Source organism: Enhydra lutris, unplaced genomic scaffold (genome assembly GCF_002288905.1).
Source record: "Enhydra lutris kenyoni isolate GAN:26980312 unplaced genomic scaffold, ASM228890v2 scaffoldscaffold42, whole genome shotgun sequence".
NCBI lineage: Eukaryota > Metazoa > Chordata > Mammalia > Carnivora > Mustelidae > Enhydra > Enhydra lutris.
The window spans coordinates 16485281-16504082 of NW_019154126.1; the positions used below are offsets into that span (position 1 = coordinate 16485281).

The 18802-nt window shown below is 39.7% G+C and overlaps 1 protein-coding gene across 13 annotated transcripts in view; it reads right to left on the bottom strand.

The window, feature by feature from the left end:
- The window catches only part of LOC111155563 (par-3 family cell polarity regulator), a 687032-nt gene that overhangs the window by 230793 nt on the left and 437437 nt on the right, over positions 1–18802 (bottom strand). For 9 of the 13 annotated variants that reach the window (XM_022515794.1, XM_022515792.1, XM_022515789.1 and 6 more), the window contains 4 exons: positions 17661–17849; positions 16196–16366; positions 7852–8002; positions 1239–1428 (listed from right to left, as the gene is read on the bottom strand). In XM_022515794.1, the coding sequence (XP_022371502.1) occupies positions 1239–1428; positions 7852–8002; positions 16196–16366; positions 17661–17849 (701 nt within the window). Of the gene's footprint in view, positions 1–1238; positions 1429–7842; positions 8003–16195; positions 16367–17660; positions 17850–18802 lie in introns of all 13 variants that reach the window. The other 4 variants (XM_022515787.1, XM_022515796.1, XM_022515797.1 and 1 more) reach the window with 1 other exon arrangement.

Below are 18802 nucleotides of genomic sequence, written 5' to 3' on the forward strand. Positions count from 1 at the left end.
ATTTCAAATGGGATTTTACTTTATATTGTCGTTTCCCCTTCTATGTTGAGCCAAAAACCTCATTCACGGATACGCTATTATCATGCAAGCTGGAGTATAGCTCCTTTTTAAATCCTGTATTTTCAGGAAGAGAATTTTTTTTTTTTTTTAAAGAAAGAAAGACAAGACAAGACACAGACTTTTCAAGGATCCAAACGAACAGGTGAGACTATTCCAAGAGAACATCTGCAGAATTCCCAGGTACATGTGCTGGATGTTCGTGTGGTTTTGTAAGGAGTGGGGGAAGGGGGCTGGGGAGAGGGTGACTTTGCTAAGATCACCGCTAAAAAATGTTAACACAAATCAACAACAGGCCCCCAGACCCCTCCGATCTAATATGGGATTGTTGACACAAGTCTGGGTAAGAGTACAGAAGAGAAATGGGTAAGTGGTGAAGAACAATGCTGTAACATTTAAGTATCATTTTGCTGATGTATTCATGGAACACCCCCAGAGAAAGGGCAATAAGAAAATTCTGGTATAATGCTTCACGCGGCTTATGTTAATTTTCACTACAACCTCACAAGGTCATCCCTGGGAGGGACTTGCCTTTCGGCTTATGGATGTGTATAATTATGAGGCACGCAAATTAAGGCATACATCCACACTCACGGGCCATGCATCGGCTCGATAATATCAAATGCTTTCTTCTGTTTTGGAAGATCAGGGAGAAAGAAACGGCATGAGACTGCCCCAAAAGTCACAATGTTAGAGGCAAGAGGGAAGGGTTACAGCACTCTAAAAAAAACAACCCTTTAAAAAGTCTCCTCCCACTCCTACAGCATAGCGGCTATTAATTTGACCAAAGTCATCTAATGGTTACAAACTTTCAGCCACCTCAGAGATTCTGCTTAGAACTGATTTAATGAAAAAACAATTCATCAAATTAAAACAGATCTAAAATAACCAACAGCGGAACTTCAGAAATGAACAGGTCTTTTTGGTGAGTGGTGGTTCTGTCATAGAGCTGGCTGAGTTAGTCAGTACCGCTCTGGACACACTAAAACAATGGGGCAAGTTTATGGGGTGGAGGGGAATCTTTTATTAAAAGAGTGATAATTAAGAGTATTAAGACCATGAAAACAGAACACGGCCATAAAACAAAATTGATTAACTGTGCTTAATGATAGACCATTTAAACATAAAATGAAGGTGACTGCAATGAAGTAACGTTCTCCAGGCCGGGAGTGCGATCTTACCAGTCTGCTGAATCACTGACTGCGGCCTTCGCCCACGTGCCAGCGTCCGTTGTCACGAAGCCCACGTCATCGTGGGAGCTGGAAGATGACTGGTCGGACAGATGTGGGGGAAGCACTGGCAGCCTGTCATCTTCTATAATGACAGTGTCATCCTGGGGCATGTTCACTGTGGGGGACAGCTGGTATTTACCTGCCCAGTGGAAAGAAAAGGAAGAGAAATTCTAGATCTCGATCTAAGGGCTATGCATATAGCTATACGAATGGCAATATTAGAAAAAGGCTAAATTTCCAAATGTCTGCTCAACCTGGTGGAACAAAACAGAAGGAAGGAAATTTATTTTTTCACAAATCAATGGCCAGTGGAGGCCTCGAGTCTGCTCCCTTCTCTGACTCGGTGGCTCCGTAGCTCTCGGCACAGAGTTTAATTTCACTGGATTCAGGTTTCCTAAAGCCACAGATGATCTCCAGAACGTCTTCTAATGTGAAAATGCGACACAGATTCTAGGTTGTGAAAGTCCTTTGAAAAATTTTACCAGGAAATTTATAGGGAAGCCCTGCAGACTTACATCAATCACTCCCATACTCATTCGCTGGGCACATACCGCATAGCAAGGATGAAAGAAAGACTTAAATCTCTGCCCCCGAACAGCCCACACCCTAGAGAAAGAGCCCAACATACAAACAGGGATAACTGACTGGTGGTGTGAAGGACGTGCTAAAAGGACTATGGCCTTCACTAGCGCTGGTAATTGCCTGGGCGGCTAGAGGCAGAGGACGCCAGGGATCTTCACAAAAGTTAACCTCACAATTGGGCTCTGAATGAGGAATGTGATCTTTTCTGCTAGGAGAAATGATGACATTGACTTTACGCATTGGCAACAACATCATTAAATTCATGATGGAGAAAAGCTCCTGGTACACTGAGGGGGGGCACTTCAAAGATGAGTACGTGCAGAGTTGAAGCCTCACGGGGAGATGGCGGGAGTGATCTTGAAATGATAGGATCTCACTGCCCAAAGGATTTCAGGCCAAGACAGTGGGGTCCGTATATTTTTATTTATTCAATTCGGATGTAACGTTCTTGGTAAGGAGAGACTCCAAACTGTCTCTACTGATGAGTTCTTTCAGGGAAATCTGCTCGGGCGTGTGGATCAGCATGACGGATGTATTTTTTGGGACAAAATTAAGATTCAAGCCCTTAGTCACTAAAGATAAAGCTTCTTTATCTTTGATGAGGCATCTTCCTCCCCAAAACATCCACAGTTCTGGCTTCCTCCTCAAATCTCATGCCATACTTCTGGGTAAGACCTCGCTGGACAAGACTTTGGTCCAAGTGGATCCATCAAGAGAGTTCATACTCACAGAAACACACATCAGGGTAAGATGACTGGCTCTCCCAACAGGACAAGAACTGACAATTTCCCCATCACCTTACAGCAGGATGGGACAAGTCTCATTTGAAGTCCAATATTCCAATCTGGTAAGCCAGCACTACTGGCTCCTACCCAACTGAAACTGACTGCTGTCCTTTCCCAACACTGGCACCATTTTACACTTTACACAGGGTGCTCTTTCCCTTTATTATAAGCCACTTTTAAAAATAGCACCACAGCAACATGTGGAGAGATTTTAACATTTTAACATCAGGCTTAAGATCTAATTTTTAAAACAAACATTCATAAGAATGTGCAAATGATGACTTTTTATTTTAACATGATTTTGGCAATTACGGGATGGCATATATAGGCTTGAAGGATTTTTAAAACACATATTATTCTAGACGTTCAACAAAGGAACAAAAATTAAGTTGATATGTATCTTTTCAGGACAACCCACAGAAGAGGACATGCTAGACATTTCAAATGCATTCATTATTTAGCACCAACTACTTTATTATAGAAATACTCTATGTTTACTGAAACAGCAACACAGCATTTTATCAAGAAAAACACTCTATTTTGATTTGAAATGCATTCATTTTGACAAACTGTGAAAACTAGCAACTTTTTATGAATGCTCATGATTATAAAGCAAATCAAATTTAACGCAATCGTTTCCTTCTCCTGAATTCAAATTATTCATTTACTACTACTTGAGTTTTAGGACTTCAAAACAGAAAGACAAAAATCTGTCTAAAAAATTGTCATTCATAAATAAAGTTGGACATCCTAGGACTATCACCAAAAGAAATATTCCCTTCTCAAGACAGACTTTTTTGCCTAAAAAGTGTACAGAATGACAAAACCAGAGTTATCCCTGACAGCTCACCACTGACAAGGCACGTGTCACAGCATTAAATGCCAAGTCCTCACAAAGGCAAAATTTACTGGAAGGAAAAATTACAATATAATTATAGTGCACTCGCTTTTAAACACAAAAACTAAAACTCTTGGGTTTACACAATATATTCTGGGAGACAGCCTAATAAGCAATATGGAACACTGAATGGTTCTTCATATGACAATCCTTTTATAATATGCTGTGTTGAGTAGAAATATTGTACCTTAAGTGATCCAAAATTTTATACATAAATGGTAAGAAATTTTCCTAATAATAAGAAAACAATTTAGCTTTTCTCCTCTCACAAATGATTCTAGGGGCTAATATTTCAAAAGATTTGAGAATTCACGTTTTTCATCAGCTTCCCAACTTCTTAACATACTCGCCAATAGTTACAGTTTTTGATTCTGGATGCAGGAATATATTGGGAATAATGGACAACTAAATTATTTCACTCCAAGTTCTACCAACTCCACCTAGACAATACCTCTTAATGATGTGCGCACATCATAAACGTGAAACCTTCCAAGGGTGATCTGAGAAGCCTTTGATCTGGTGTTTGATGGATAAATATTCCTCCTTCCTCAACTAGTTAACCAACAAACTACAGACTAAAATTTAAACCAATCAATATCTTATAGAGGAGTGAAACAATGAGATACGAAATGATTGTTTACTAAACATTTATTAATTGGTACATTTACATAGAAGGCAATACCATTCATGACACTAGAAACAGATGAAAACTTTTCCAGTGATTTGACTCACAATAAAAATAACATAAATGTTCCATTTCTCAATGTTGAATTTCTCACAAGATAAAAATATGCTGAGCACAAATATTTATTAAACTCACCACAAATGTATGACTATAAAAACTACTGAGGTTAAACTCTAAAACGAATATACCAGATTTTGGTCTTACTTTAAACAGAAAATTTCTCCAGATTAAAATTTGGAAAAAAAAAAAAAAATTAAGGTTCCATGACCCCAAGTGTCAACTTGAGATATATTTTAGTGAACATGTTGGTTAAATTAACCATGCCTGCTTTTGTTTAATGATTATTATAGTTAAGGCAGTCCAGCAATTTAGGAGATTTTTTTTTTTAAGTCTTTTAACATGAAGTGATCCTAGGTTGGTTCTCTAGAGATTTCTTTTTAATGAATATCCAGGATTAAAAGCCCTGATTAGTGGCAGGTAGGCCCACACAGAAGACATTAGCAGAAATCTTGCCTTGGTCACAACTCTGGCTGACCCGACCAAAAGCTAGGAAGACCAATCCAGGTTGAAGTAATGTGGGACTCATGAATCAGGAGACGACACACCCTCACTGGTTCAGGAACACAGAAACCTTGTGGCTTCAGACTTGTCACTGAACTTCTCTGGTCCCTAATTCCTCTGAACATGAGATAATTCAGCTGGAGTAGATGATTTCTAAGGCTGTTTTCAGAGATGAGCTGTTCTAATTTTCAGAACACAGTGGCCACCAGAATGGAACAGCTTCTGGAGACCGTCTAATGTTTTTTGCTTAAAGATATGGATAAATTAATATTAATAAAGAACGATCATCACTAGTCCTCATTGTGTGGTCTAACTATGCCCTACTAAAAGGCTACTTTTAGAAAAAGGAAATAACCAAAAAACAACATAAAACAAAAAAATCACCATGGGATCTTGTGTCCGTGGTCCTTTATCTGTTAAGAGGGAGAATGCAGCGGATGACCCCTGACATCCTGCCAAGTCTTCCATCTCTTCCTTTTTTTATTTATTTTTTAGAAGCTTCTCTCCTGAGATGTTTCCACAGAAATGAGTTAGAGAGCCTCAAAGCTCCTTTTGGTCTAGAGTCTCACATGAGGATTTTTCTAGGTAAAAATTCACCCTGTTTGCATACAATTAGTCATTTCTTAATCAACTGGAATTTCAATACAAAGCTCTATCTGAATCAGAGCAGATCATAAAGTAAATACCATCACCTCCACTAGTGTCTACATAAGAGCTATTCTAAATACAGAAGACAATCCGTAACCAAACAAGATCTACCTGAGAGATTTCCATGTACCTACATTCTGTGCAAATCAGATAATACTAGTGCTACTGATTTAGGTTAACAGAAATTCAGTACTCTACTATCTGATATTTGGTAACCTGTTCTGGTATTTAGTTGTAAGCTAACATCCCTTGCAGGACCTGGGAACGGACTTAACAAACTAATTGTTTCTTAAGGCCACTGATAATGGAGTATGGACTGATGAAGACTGAGTTCTCAAATTTGTAAAACTCAAGACAGATCAGGTTAAGCATATACATTTCTCAGGGCAAAACTATACAGGATCCCTAGTTGGCAGTAAAATATATAAAAAACGATCTAAAGAAAATATCCAAATTGTTCAACATTAACTTGGCCTACCAACAAAGGGTAAAGAGTCTTTCACCCCCAACCCAAAAGGCATGCACAGTACATCACAAAGATCACAAAGCACAGAGCTGGGAGGGAAGCTGCTGCCCCCAGAAGGCATCTGGAGCCTTAAAAGTCCATTACATCTCCACAGGAGGGAAGGGAGAACAACAGCAATGCCAACGGAAGTGGCCTAACGAAGCCACAGCTAACAAAATCAGGGCACCAGACTATGAAGAAAATGAAGGAATCCTCAACCCCTTATAGACAGCACTTCAAAAGGTCACTAGGTGAATTTTGGGGTTTTTTGTTTTTTTTAGTTTTAGTTTCTCAGCCTTCCTCTGAAGCATCAGGGATTGGAGGCAGGACGCAGGTTACAGGAACTGGTGGACCAATGGTCTGATTCAGTATGGCAAGTCCTACGTTCCTATAATAAAGGGGAAATTACAGCGTATCACTTTGTATGCACACAGATCCAGGGACACATGCACTCTCTCTCAAGGGGTCTAAATTTTCATTAATGAAAAAAGTATTTAACAAAGATAAATTTCACGCCAAAACCAAGAAAGTATGGGCAATGCAACGCCAGTGAAGAGAACGATCATTAAGAAGCGAAGATTAGTGTGGTGATCTCTGAGAACTGTGTGTCCCCTAATAGGTGCACAATGGTTTCAACATCCTTCCCCTACTTCCATTTATGCCAAGCAGGCAAAAAAAAAAAAAAAAAAAAAGAAAGAAAAAGAAAAAGAAAATTATCGACAAAATCAAACCAAGGGCGGGCAGGTCTAAGTCCTATGTGCAACAAAATAAGGAACTGAGAATTTAGCAACTTTTCCAAACTAGAAAGCTAGAAGGACCAAAGGAAGACCAGAAAATTCTAGTAGTCATTTTTATGTGGTTTTTCCTGTCACGCCCAGGAGAAAGTTCTTTGTAAGCAAAGATTGTGTCTCACTCATTTTTGTATCTACAGCAAAAGTGTGTACACAAACGTCTTGTCAATAGAAGGTTTCCACAAATGTCCACTGATGAAGGAAATAAATTCCTGTCCCAATGAAGCTTCGAAATGGAGACTTGAATTGTATTAAATCTTCATTAAATGTTTCAAAATGGCATTAAATTTAGGGTTTTACTTTCGAGCCTTGCAAAACACACCAGCAATAAAAGTGTTTTATGTCAGGTGCTGTTTTAATCAAAACAGCTTCTTATGCTTTAAATTTGAAAACTCTCACAAGTTAATCCCAAGATGAGCAACTCAGTCAATCCAACCACTCCTGTGGCAAAGCAAGTCTTTATTAACTGGATCTGTTAGGAGAGAGCTGCGCGGCTGCGGAGCTCGTGCTAATAACCTCATTACCCACTGGGGGCCAAGCAGACAGTATGGTGCTGAATCCAAACAAAGGATGCAAAACACCAGCTTCCAGATTTTAAAATGAGGGCTTTGAAAAAGTAGAGATGCAACTTAAAAACGGTAATATCCTACTGAGTACAAGCCAAATCAATGTGAATATTTCATCTACCTGCAAACGTGTGGAGATGCGTTTGTTCCTCTCCCTATAAACAGTGCTGCTGTGAAAGATACATGACTTTGAATCCTCCTTGTCATAAACCACTGAATTTTGACTTTCCTAAAACATGGCTTCACTTCTACTCTCAAACAAGCTAAACACATCTTGATCACTGAGTGTATTTCCATGTGACCCCTTCCTTTTCTCCCCCCCAGACCCCCACATGTTACAGGATCTAAAATTCACTTAACAAAATCAATGTATTGATTCAGTCTCTCCACTATTAACACTTCCTGGATGATTATAATGAACCTGCTCTTTCTCCTCTTAAAAACACGGACCTGCCTTACATTAATATTACATTAATAACCTTCCAGTGAACCAGGAAAGCATAAAAATAAGATGTGATAAACAGAGTTTTACCTGACTCACCCATTATCCTGCTGAGGGCAGCATTTCTCGTGGGGGATTCATCAAGCCCCTCAATCCCACTGTAGAGGGAATGGGAAATTCTTCGTTCTCGATCATCCAATACCGTTTCAATGGGCAGCTCAGGTCCAGAGGGGCTCCCAGGTGACTTCAGCTACGGAGAAAAGGGGGCAAGGGAAAGTCAGTACTGGAGGCCCATGAGCAGCATGGGGGAATTATAACAACTTGCCCAAGGCCTGCATCCAACTGGGTACCAAATGAACTAGAACTTTTCACCCTGTACCAAAATAATTTGTGATGACAGCTCTGCCTAATGACCAACTTTCTCTGCCACTTTACACTGGGCCTCCCATGAAGTTCTGTCAGATTGCAACCATTGGAGGAAAAATATGTATATTAAAAGCTTTTTTTTTTTAACTTATTTTGCTGCTTATTTTTTCAATTTGACTGTTAGTATCTGCTGAAGTCAATTTAAGTTATGGTTTAATTCGGAATCCTTTATGAGATGTTGCTCTGCATAAAGTGTGCTTTATCAGAATGGAAGCCAGAACTGAGCGATACTTTTTGTATCTATAATAAGCAGATATACCTCACAAGTGCTGGTAGAATTACTACCTACTCTACAAGACCTAAAGACCACTTGTGAGCTCAGGTGTCTTGAACAATTCACTAAGTCTACATTTCTTCTGCTTGAAATTAGTAAAAAATCATTCTATTCTCTTACTGCAATTTTAAGATAGTGAGTACCTGAGAAAACCACTTTAATAGTATGCAAACAATATAGAAGTAAGGACCAAATATTCTAATGAAGCAAAGATGTGTTTGTCACAAACATATATGATCTAAAAAAATAAGCAAGGAATATAGGTCAATTTCCATCACCATGATTAAAACAGTATGTGGCATTCTTTAAAACAGCTGTGCCTCATAGGTCAGATTCTTCACAAAAATAATAGGAATAAGGAACCTATGTTCATAAGGCCTTGAAACAAGTCAGCTTTAAGGAGGAACAAAGCACACTTAACAGCAATTCTCCAAATGTGGGCTCTGAGGTTAACCCCATAGACTAATATCTTATGACGCTCCGGTGCTGGCTTTCAGCCAGAGACAAAGAGGGCTTTGCAGGGAGGGCTGGGCTGATGGTGGGGGGAGACTGGGGGGAGGCAGCACAGCACCGCCAAGTGGGAGAGAGGACCGCACATCCCAAACAGAGGAAACCACAATGGCTGCGGCTCCTTCATTGGAACAAATTATTATTTCTGTTAGAAGCTATCATCTGTTTAATATAAATGAGATATTTAATGAAGTTCCGAATTGTAGACTTATCTCTCCCAGTTTGATAAGCACTGGGGAGATTTAATGCATTGAAGGGTCAACACAATTACAATTGGAGGCACGTCAAACTGCAGGAGAATAATAAACTCACAGCGCTAGTGAATTAGACTCAATAAGGTTTAAATTGTGAAATGAGGATTTGTTTTATTAGTTTTTTTTTTTTAATTGCTGATTACAACTGACAGCTTCACAGAAAAGTAAATTAAATATTCAAGGTCTCTGATGTAAAAAAATAAAAGGACATTTTCTGAAAGAATACTATGCCTCAATTCCTAAGTACTTTGGGGAGGTAAAAACAAAAACAAACCAAAGCAATACCCTATGTCTTTAAGAACAAGTATGTCTGAAAAAATTTTAAATGAGCACATACACTGAAGAAACTTGCAATCCAGATCTCTAAACGAGACCTACTTACTGTACAATTTATTTTATAAGACAAACAATGCATCCTCACATTTGCTTAACAGATTACATTTAATCGAACTAGATAACTGCAATTTTCTAGATGATAAAATCCTTATAAAGCTATTCATGAGAAATCCCTAAATAATCTAAAAGGCTATTTTAGAATTTTAGAAAATGGAATAAAAATTCCATTAAAAAAAAAAAAAAAAGCAGATGCAGGCTTTCTAGAGAAAAAAACAGTAAGGTGCCTGTTCAGAAAGAACCTCACACTTGAACGTTTTCATGGGAAAGAGTCTACACCTCCCCTACCTCCCTAACCATGTCTAATTTACATCTCAAAAGACAGATTTAAATGAAGACATCAGTAGCCTACTACATAAATATTTAACAGAAGATACAATGCCTTTTAATTTCTTTAAAAAAAAAAACCTGTTTGGGGTGCACAGTTTTGTTTTAAATCTATTGACGATTTTTTGTTGTTGCAAGAAAAGGAGTTTAGGAACACGAAACACGCCACAGGGCACTATGGTGGTACAGGCAAGAGGCAGAGTGAGGGGGTCCTGGAAAGAGGCCCAGGGTGGTCTGCAACCTAGGCTCGTCCCAGGCCCTATAAGTCTCCTTACATAAAAACCTGCTCCAAGTCAAACTTAATTAGAAGAAGATACTAAAATAAAAGAACCACAATTTTTACTTTGTGGCTTATTGCTTGAGGTGCAAAAAATGTTCTCCAATCTAACTTAATTTAGTCCCAGGGAGGAGTAATTGTGCTCAGGCCCCCCTCAGCTCCACCTCTGGAAAAACAGGAAAGCCTTTCCACCTGTTAGAAAAAAATCAGCTCTCAGTTGTACTGGGTAGCAGTCTTTTCTAAAATAATACAGAAATGTACATCACAGGTCTAAAAACATCTGATACTCCTTGACCTGGCCACTTCTTTCACTTTGTGGTGGTCATTGCCCTCACAAAATAATAAGCTATGTGAATAATAAAGATTCATGTGAATCAGTTCTTTATCATAACATTATCTACAAAGGTATACAATTGGGAATTACCCCAATACTGGAAAACAATGTAAATGTAGTCCATACTTAGAAAAGATACTCAAACGATCATATGTTGCTTTTATAATCAGAAAGTAACAAATGATATATAATAACAAAGAAACTGGATACTGTCCAATCAATATGCTTTCCATTACATACTTGATTACTTTTCTTAGGAAGAGTTAAAATCTTGGCTTCTTTTAAAAAAACTAATATATTTTCTGCAGCGTTTAGCAAATTCTCATGTTGTTGTAAATAATCATGAGTGGGTCAAATGATGTCTTTCATATAAAGAAATTGTATCCCACCATCTCAACCATTAACATCAAAAACCTGGCACAGATATGGCCCTGATCTCCGTAGCAAATTACAGACTGGGTTCTGGTTAGTAACTATCACTGTCTTACTATTCGACATTTCAATATTTATGGGCTTATTCTATTTTATCTCCAATACCTGGCACAGGGCAGGTACTAGGTGACTAAATGGATGAATAAATTAATTTCCAACTGAATGACTCAGATTTTCCTCAAAATGGTTTGGAGATCTTACACACACTAGGCCACTACTACGACCACTACTAGGAAGTAGGTCTCAAGCTGAGAGCACAGCACAGTACATAGCCTAGATTACAATGGTCTCTTGTGGAAAGCACTAACGTCCAAAGATCGGGTAGAAACGAAACAATGAATAAAAAGACAGGCCTGAGTTTTGGAGAAGAGTGGTCGTAGTGTTAGGGTCAGTTTCAGGTTCTGCTGTCAGGCAGGACAACACTTCATCTCCTTCCCATCCTCGCCCCCTCACCACCCCCCGTGGGCTACACCAAGGATCAGAGAGGTACTGGAACCTCCCCAAGTCACTCTGCCTATACATGGCAGACCCAAAATGTAACGGACTGCCTGATGCTAAAACCCATGCTTTTACTGTATGCTACTTCCTAACACAACCAGAATATAAACTGCCTGAACAACACAATCATAGCCAATTAGGCCCACTCGCGTGTGTAAGAGGAATGGGCACCTTGCTTCTACATTACTTTCACTACCCTGGCCTTGCAGCCATTAAGCAAATCATTTGACCTCTCTGCATTTATTTCTTAATACATAAACTGAAGAGAATCATAAACGGTAATTTAGGCCCCTTCCTATTCTCATATAGCTTTCTAATTCTAAGAGGATTAAACTTCAGAGACTCATTTTAAAGTAGTCCCTGATGACTAAATCCTTCAGTATGGCGTCTAACACAAGGCTCACCTGGCCACATTCTCTACTGGTACTAAGACGAGGCTTTACATGAAATCGTGTCTAACACAGACACAATGAGATAACTGCAAGCTGTGTTAAAGCGCAGTAATTTCTACAAACGTTAACTTCCTTGGAACATCTACAATCTGCATAATTGTCATACACAGGTTATTTTCAATCTTCAAGGAACAATGTCAAGTATTTACTCCTGTTTCCCTCTACTCTCCTTCAAAGTCCTCAACAAAAGTTTTCTTTGTGATGGTAACCAACATTTCTGCCTCTTGCTTTATGTATTCTATCCAATGGAAAAGACTTAAGAAGTTTTTCTCCAAAAAAGTTAATCTATCGGTCAGGAGCACAAAACAACGGGAAGCCATTTCTCTCTCTTTTTCCCCCCACTGCTAAAGAAACAATTATTGTTAATGAGATGTTTTTAAATGTACTTAAGAACAATAAAGGTAAGAAAAGCGAAGGAAATCTAGAATCACTGCCAAAATATTAGTTTGGTTACCATGCCTGATGGTTTTGTTTTGTTTTGTTTTTAGAACTTCAGTTTCTAACATAACTACATTATCTTTTCTGCTAAAAACATCAGCCTCCCCAGGATTATTTCCCTAGTCATTCTGTTCGTGCTTAGGTGTCAGCTTGGGGTTGGACATCAAGTGATGGAGAGGTAGCAACACGGCAGATGGACAAGGTCCCAGCCATCTCAGAATTCACAGTTCCCATGAAAGAAAACTAAAAAGAAAAACCAGGACAAGATGACTGCTGCTAGATGAAGGTAAGTAGTGGGACTACGGAATACTCTGGTGAGAGAAACTAGAAGCTGAAAGCTGTCTTTGTGAGGCCAAGGAGCAGAATGGGCTCATGGGGCAAACCCAGAGGCGACAGAGAAATTGCAAGCAGTGCAGAGGAGCTCACACTGGCTGCATGGGACAGGCTGGAGGGGCACAGACGCCACCTTCTGCTTGGCCCAGGGGCCCACGGGATGGAGACTGATGCCCGTCCCGGAGAGGATGGAAATCTCCTGAAGGGATTTCAGCCAGGAATGACATGAGCAACGTGTTCTGAGGAAAAACCTGCCTTCCTGCAGTGTGGAGGACGGACCGCAGCAACGAGTCCTGTGGGACAAGGGAGTCTGAGGTGGCGCCACAGCAGAGGGGCTGGCGAAAAGTGGCTCAAGGAGAGAGAGGTTCTGGAGGCAGAAGCTACCGAACTAGGGAAGGCATCTGAGATGTCAAGAGTGAACTCACATCTCCAGCTTCTAAACCACACAGTGGCAGTGGGGGTTTGTGGGGTGCAGGGAAGACCAGGGTGGATGAAGAACTCAGGGAGAAACTGGTTTTGAAGGAAAAGCATAAATAAAGTCTTAGGCACCTTGTGACAAATCAGGGAGTATCTGGAACCAGAACAGAATTTTAGGCTGGAAACGGGTTTGTGGGACTGGTCCTAACATCGGGGGTACCTGAAGACCTCCCAAGGAGCATGCGCAGGGTAGAGGCCCCAGTCCAGGGAGAGCGCTGAGGCACACTCACAGTAACAGAGCAGGCAGAAATAAGGGAACCTCAAAGGAGAGAGAAGAGCCAAAGTGAAATAGGAGAAAAATGAGGAGAGCAGGTAAGAAGAGATTCAAGATGGCTGGCTTCCAAGATTCCTAAAAGGCCAAGCAAAAGACACTGAGAAACATCTTCCAGAGAATGTCTCAAATGTGCTGTAGAGTGAAATGCTGGATAAGGTGACGATAGCTACTGTGGAGAGTTGACAAATAATTTTTGGGAAAAAAAATTAAGATAATATACAGCACTTCCTACATAAAAGAAAAGGGCACGTAGAGTTGTGACAAAGTACAAACCATTTTCCTTCTGCAAATTCTCATCTCCTCTGGCTTGAAATTACATATGCAAACCCCTGATTTAAAGATGAGTTAGTAAAATATAGTTTTGTGATACTGTCAAAGGCCGGACCCTGGCTGACTAATAGACCCAGAAGGAGGGAACCCAAGCACATTATTTTGGCTTGAGGTTCATTCATGACAAGACACCGTACGCTTGTATCAATATTTACTGTAACATAATTTACACAAACTCTCTCGTAATTCAGGGAGCTGCTTTTCCAAAGGTAATATGTAAGTACAACAGCAGCAAAATCATGTCTTATGCCTTATGGGAAGCTGACTGAGCTCTTCTGTCTTCATATAATTCTTTAGTTAAACCCTGTCAGTACAAAAGGCTTCTAAGTAGTATTACAAAGAAAGCATAGCACTCGTGATACGATTTTTTTTTATATAATTGTTTTATAAGCTTATATTCTCCTAAGAAACAGTAATAACCAGCAACGTAAGAAAATGATACCACAAGGAATATTGAATATTAAAGTCTATTACTGTCTATTGCAGCTGTTCCCTTACTTAAATCATTTCATTCACATAAATTCATATGAAGAAGTAAATGAGACACAGAGATATTTCAGTGGGATTCCAATTTCATGTGTTTTACAGGACAATAGGGAATATAATCAGTGCTTTTATCAAAACATTTTCAGGCCGGTACAGGTTTGCTTTGCTACTGTTTAGGGAGTAATAGGGACTCATCCAAATCACAGGAAAGCATGTCTAGATTCAGGATGCTGGTCTTTAGCGTACATTTCTTAATGTTTTAAGTGCTCCCAGAACATCCCATGCTCTTCTGTGAAAGAAAACTTTGAGAAGGCGTTTACTAATTTTATTTTTAAAGAGACTGAGAATATGACATATTCTCCAGTAGAATATAAGTTCTGCAAGAGAAGGAGCCCCATCTGTTTTTATTCACTGCCATATCCCAAGGATCCAACACATTTCTTGAATATAGTAGATGCTCAATAAACATGTGCCAAACAAATACCATCCTGCAAATGTGATATTATTCAGTTTTAGAGAAAGACCTGCTAAAGAACAATGTACTTGTGAACTTTGGAGAATTTTTCAACTAGCACTTTACCGGACTTATATTAGAAAGGTGAGTTAATAATTTTTGGCAATGAATAAAAACACTACTATTCAAGAAAACCATTCCAGTAGCCTACTCTGAGGGTATCAGCATTTATATTTATCTTATGAAAATGAATTCTTTATGTCCGAGTGTTCTCCATTCTGAGATTTTTAGTTAAGGTTACACTGTTCTCGTATTGCTATGGAAATTAATGCATTAATTATTGTTAATAAGTTCTCCATTTGAAAAACAAAAATAATAAAGAATAAGTCAATAATCAATAACCTTTCCCAAATTGGTCACGTGTAGACTGACCACCCAACTTCCATTGCAAAACATGAATGCCCTACAGGATGGCATGAGTGATGAACACAATCTGAACAGCTCACTTTATATATATAACATAGATTTTTAAATTAAGAAAAACACTTAAACGATTTAGATATAATTTTCAGTTTGTATGATTTCCTAGTCATTTCCTTGTAGTTGATTTGAAAATGTGGGGAGTTGAGCTTTGATTAAAAACAAAAACAAACTCTACATTTTTAACAAGCTTTGCTCTCTAAATTCTCAGCTCCCACCTATTTCGTATAGATGGCACATAATTTATAATAGATCGATGAACTTTTTTTAAGTTCTAACATTATCAAATCAATATAGAATTCCTTTTAAATTTTCAAATACCCCACTGTGCCAGAAAGTATGTTTTCACTTACTGCTTTTTAAAACTTGGGAAAAGAGATGATCACAACCTTCAGGAGAGGCTACTCTTCCAACTCTCTGCTAATGATGCACTGCTGCAAATATTTAGAACCCACCACGGCCTCATGCAATAGTTCTCTCTCACGAAGCACGCCATCGAGAGGAAAATACCCCACCCCACAGTGAAGGAGAAAGGGGACATAGGGCACAAAAGGGGAGACTTGAACTTTTGACAATGTCACAAGAGAAACAGACTCTTCCCTGTCAGGGACTTTGAAAGAGGCATCCCATTTTAGAGAAACAAATGAACAAGCCATTGTTTCACTGTTTCTCTCTCCCAGGTACAACACTACTGAACAGAAGAGAAGTGTGTTCCTGTTCGCAAGGAGAGAACACAGCTAAAGGTGCTTCTAAGATTTCCAGTGTTATCTGCTGAGTTGGCCATAAAAATACTCATGCGCACTTAGGAATTCTTTGATCATAGAACTAAAAGAACAAATCGCAGTCCACAGTCAGACAATAAAAAGAGCAAAGATAATTTTATAATATTTGGAAGGAAATGCCAGGACCTGCCATTCTTTGTCCATTAGGACAAAAACTTAGTCTTATTACAATTTCAAATGATACTGTCTTCTTTTTATTTCCTACACTTTACCTCATTGCACTTGCTTATTCGCCTCGCCACAATGAGCTGGATCATTCCTCGCTTGTTCCCTTCGGTGGACATAGACCTTCTGAGGGTTTCCATGGCATCTTGGTTTGTCTTGCCCAACAGGGATTCCCCGTTCACTGCTATCAGTTGATCATTCACCCGAAGCCTTCCATCCTGGGAAGAAAACAGGTAAAAATAAGTGCTATTAAATAGTCTGTTATGAAAGGAGCTTCTTTCTCTTTAGTTAAAAATAAAATAAAATAAAATAAAAACAAGGGGAAAGAAAGAAGGCTTTAATCCTAAGGGATTATGCCCAATTGAACAGGAGCACAATAATGTCTAAACAGCCACCGCAGCCTGTGTCTATTTCAATCATTTATACATTTGTAAATCAAGTCATTATCATAATCTGTTTACCAAAATAGCATACTAATTTAAAGGACACAAAGTGATTACTTTCTTGCTTCCAGAGACACCCACAGAGGTTATTTACAACCCAAGACAAGAACAAGCTCAAGGCTGTGACACAATTGCAGAGAAGTGCCCCCTTGACAAACAGGCAGGAAACTTGCTCTCCACTGGCCAACAGGCTAAGTGACCCACAGGCAGGGGAGAGCGGAAAGATGAGCCTTCCCGTAGGGCAGCTCTGTGCCCAGAACCTGAGCTAAGTCTGCATGGATTATCTTCTTTCAACTGCAAGGACTAAGGTTTGTAAAAATACGAGACCAAAAAAATGGGGACTTGAAGCTATGGATTCCATCCCGAAATGAGAAATCACGGAGATTTCCATTCGCTTGATCACGGATGGGGTATTATGAGGAAAAACAAAAGGCGTTACAGGGTAAGCACGCCACCCTGGCACAAGGTCTCTTTGGAGCTGAAGGCAACCGAGATCCGGCAGATGCAGGAGGAGTTCTCTGCTCCCCACCACGGCTGGCTGAAGAGAGAGTTCTTCTCACAAAGATGGCCCCTCGCCTGTCCCTAACCGGGAAGAGAACCACCCTCACCACCAGACACAGGGATGGCACTGAGATAAGTCAGCGACGAAACAGACCGTACACAAGAAACCTTATCTACCACCAGCTTTTGCCATCTATTTACCATCCCACACCTGACCTCCCGAGAAGCCCAAACGTCCTTTTTGCTTTTTTCTCTAGTTACTGCTCCACAACTTACTGCCCTTTGCTAAAACGGTATCTAAGCTTCTGAGTTTTCTTTAGCTTTTCTTTCTTTTCTGTAGAGCCCCTGTACATGGAAAATTTTAAATATTAATGTCAATAAAATTTGTAAACGTGTTCTGTTCATCTGGTCTTTTGCCAGTTTAATTCACAGGCATGTACCCCTCTACACACACACACACACACACACACTCACACACACACAGTATATGTTCCCAAGACAGGAATAGGGTAGTAACGAAATATTTTTGTTAATGGGCATAAGCTGAGTAGAGTTAACATTTGCTTACTTTAGATGCCGCTCCTCCATTAATAATGGACTTGACGAAGATTCCCAAATCCGCATGGTTCTCTTTTGACCGGTTACCTTTGACACTGACACCAAGACCGGCTGATCCTGAATCGTTAAGTGGAACTTCAAATGTCAGAAATTCCCTGGTGCCGTCAGGTGTGAGCACAATATCCTCATCTTCTGCTTTCTAATAGGAAACAAAATTGCACGGCATGTTATATTCCAATGTTCCTTTCTCACAGCTATTTTTAAAGACTGCTAATGAGCAGTGTTTAATCCTAACAGGCACAGTATTTCCACCAAAGTTCCGTGACAAGATCCACGATAATAGTGCATCTGCACCCCCTCCAGATGACTCCTGGAACCAGCTGTTAATATTTTTATGTGGCACTTGTTTCAATATTGAAACAAACTCAAACCAGATTCTGAGAAATGTAGGGAAAAATACAGCTGAAGACTGAAGACAGTCTTGGTGTTTTCTTTTTTTTTTTTTTTGGTCTGTTTATATATCCTAAACCACAGGAGAAAAACAGTTGCAGCAGGAATCAAAATAAATAAATACAACGCCTTTGACCTTTTAGTCATTAGGAATTTTTGATGTCATTAGAGTTTAATGCTCAGTAATGGTATGTCATTTTCTTCACAATTAATAATAAGTTCTGAGGATACAAAGCCAGTAGAAACAGGTTTTCATTTTCAGAGAGTCACTAGAGAGCTTTACTCTTCAACATCGTGAGGCAGAAAGAACAGTAGAGGACACCTTTCCTCAACTCCGTCGCATGCCTCAGACAGCTGGGGGATGTTCTCCAAGCTTCATTAATTAGTGGTGAGCACAAGGTTTGATTTCATAACTGTAGTCATCACCGCATGAGAAGACTGCTTCAGAATGCAACACATCTAAGACACCCAGCTCCTGCCCAGCCCCCTTCACACACTGAGGAAGAATGGGACGCTGAAAGGAGAGCCTGATGAACCCCGGTCAGAGGACATGTTCTGCCACTACGACATGGCACTGGTGAGACGGAGCCCACCTCCAGACTTCTCTTCAGCAGTCCCACCTACGACCAGGACTCTACCCTGGTCATCTCCAAATAGGGAAGGACAGATTTCTTTTTCGAAGTTAGTACTTCCAACCACATA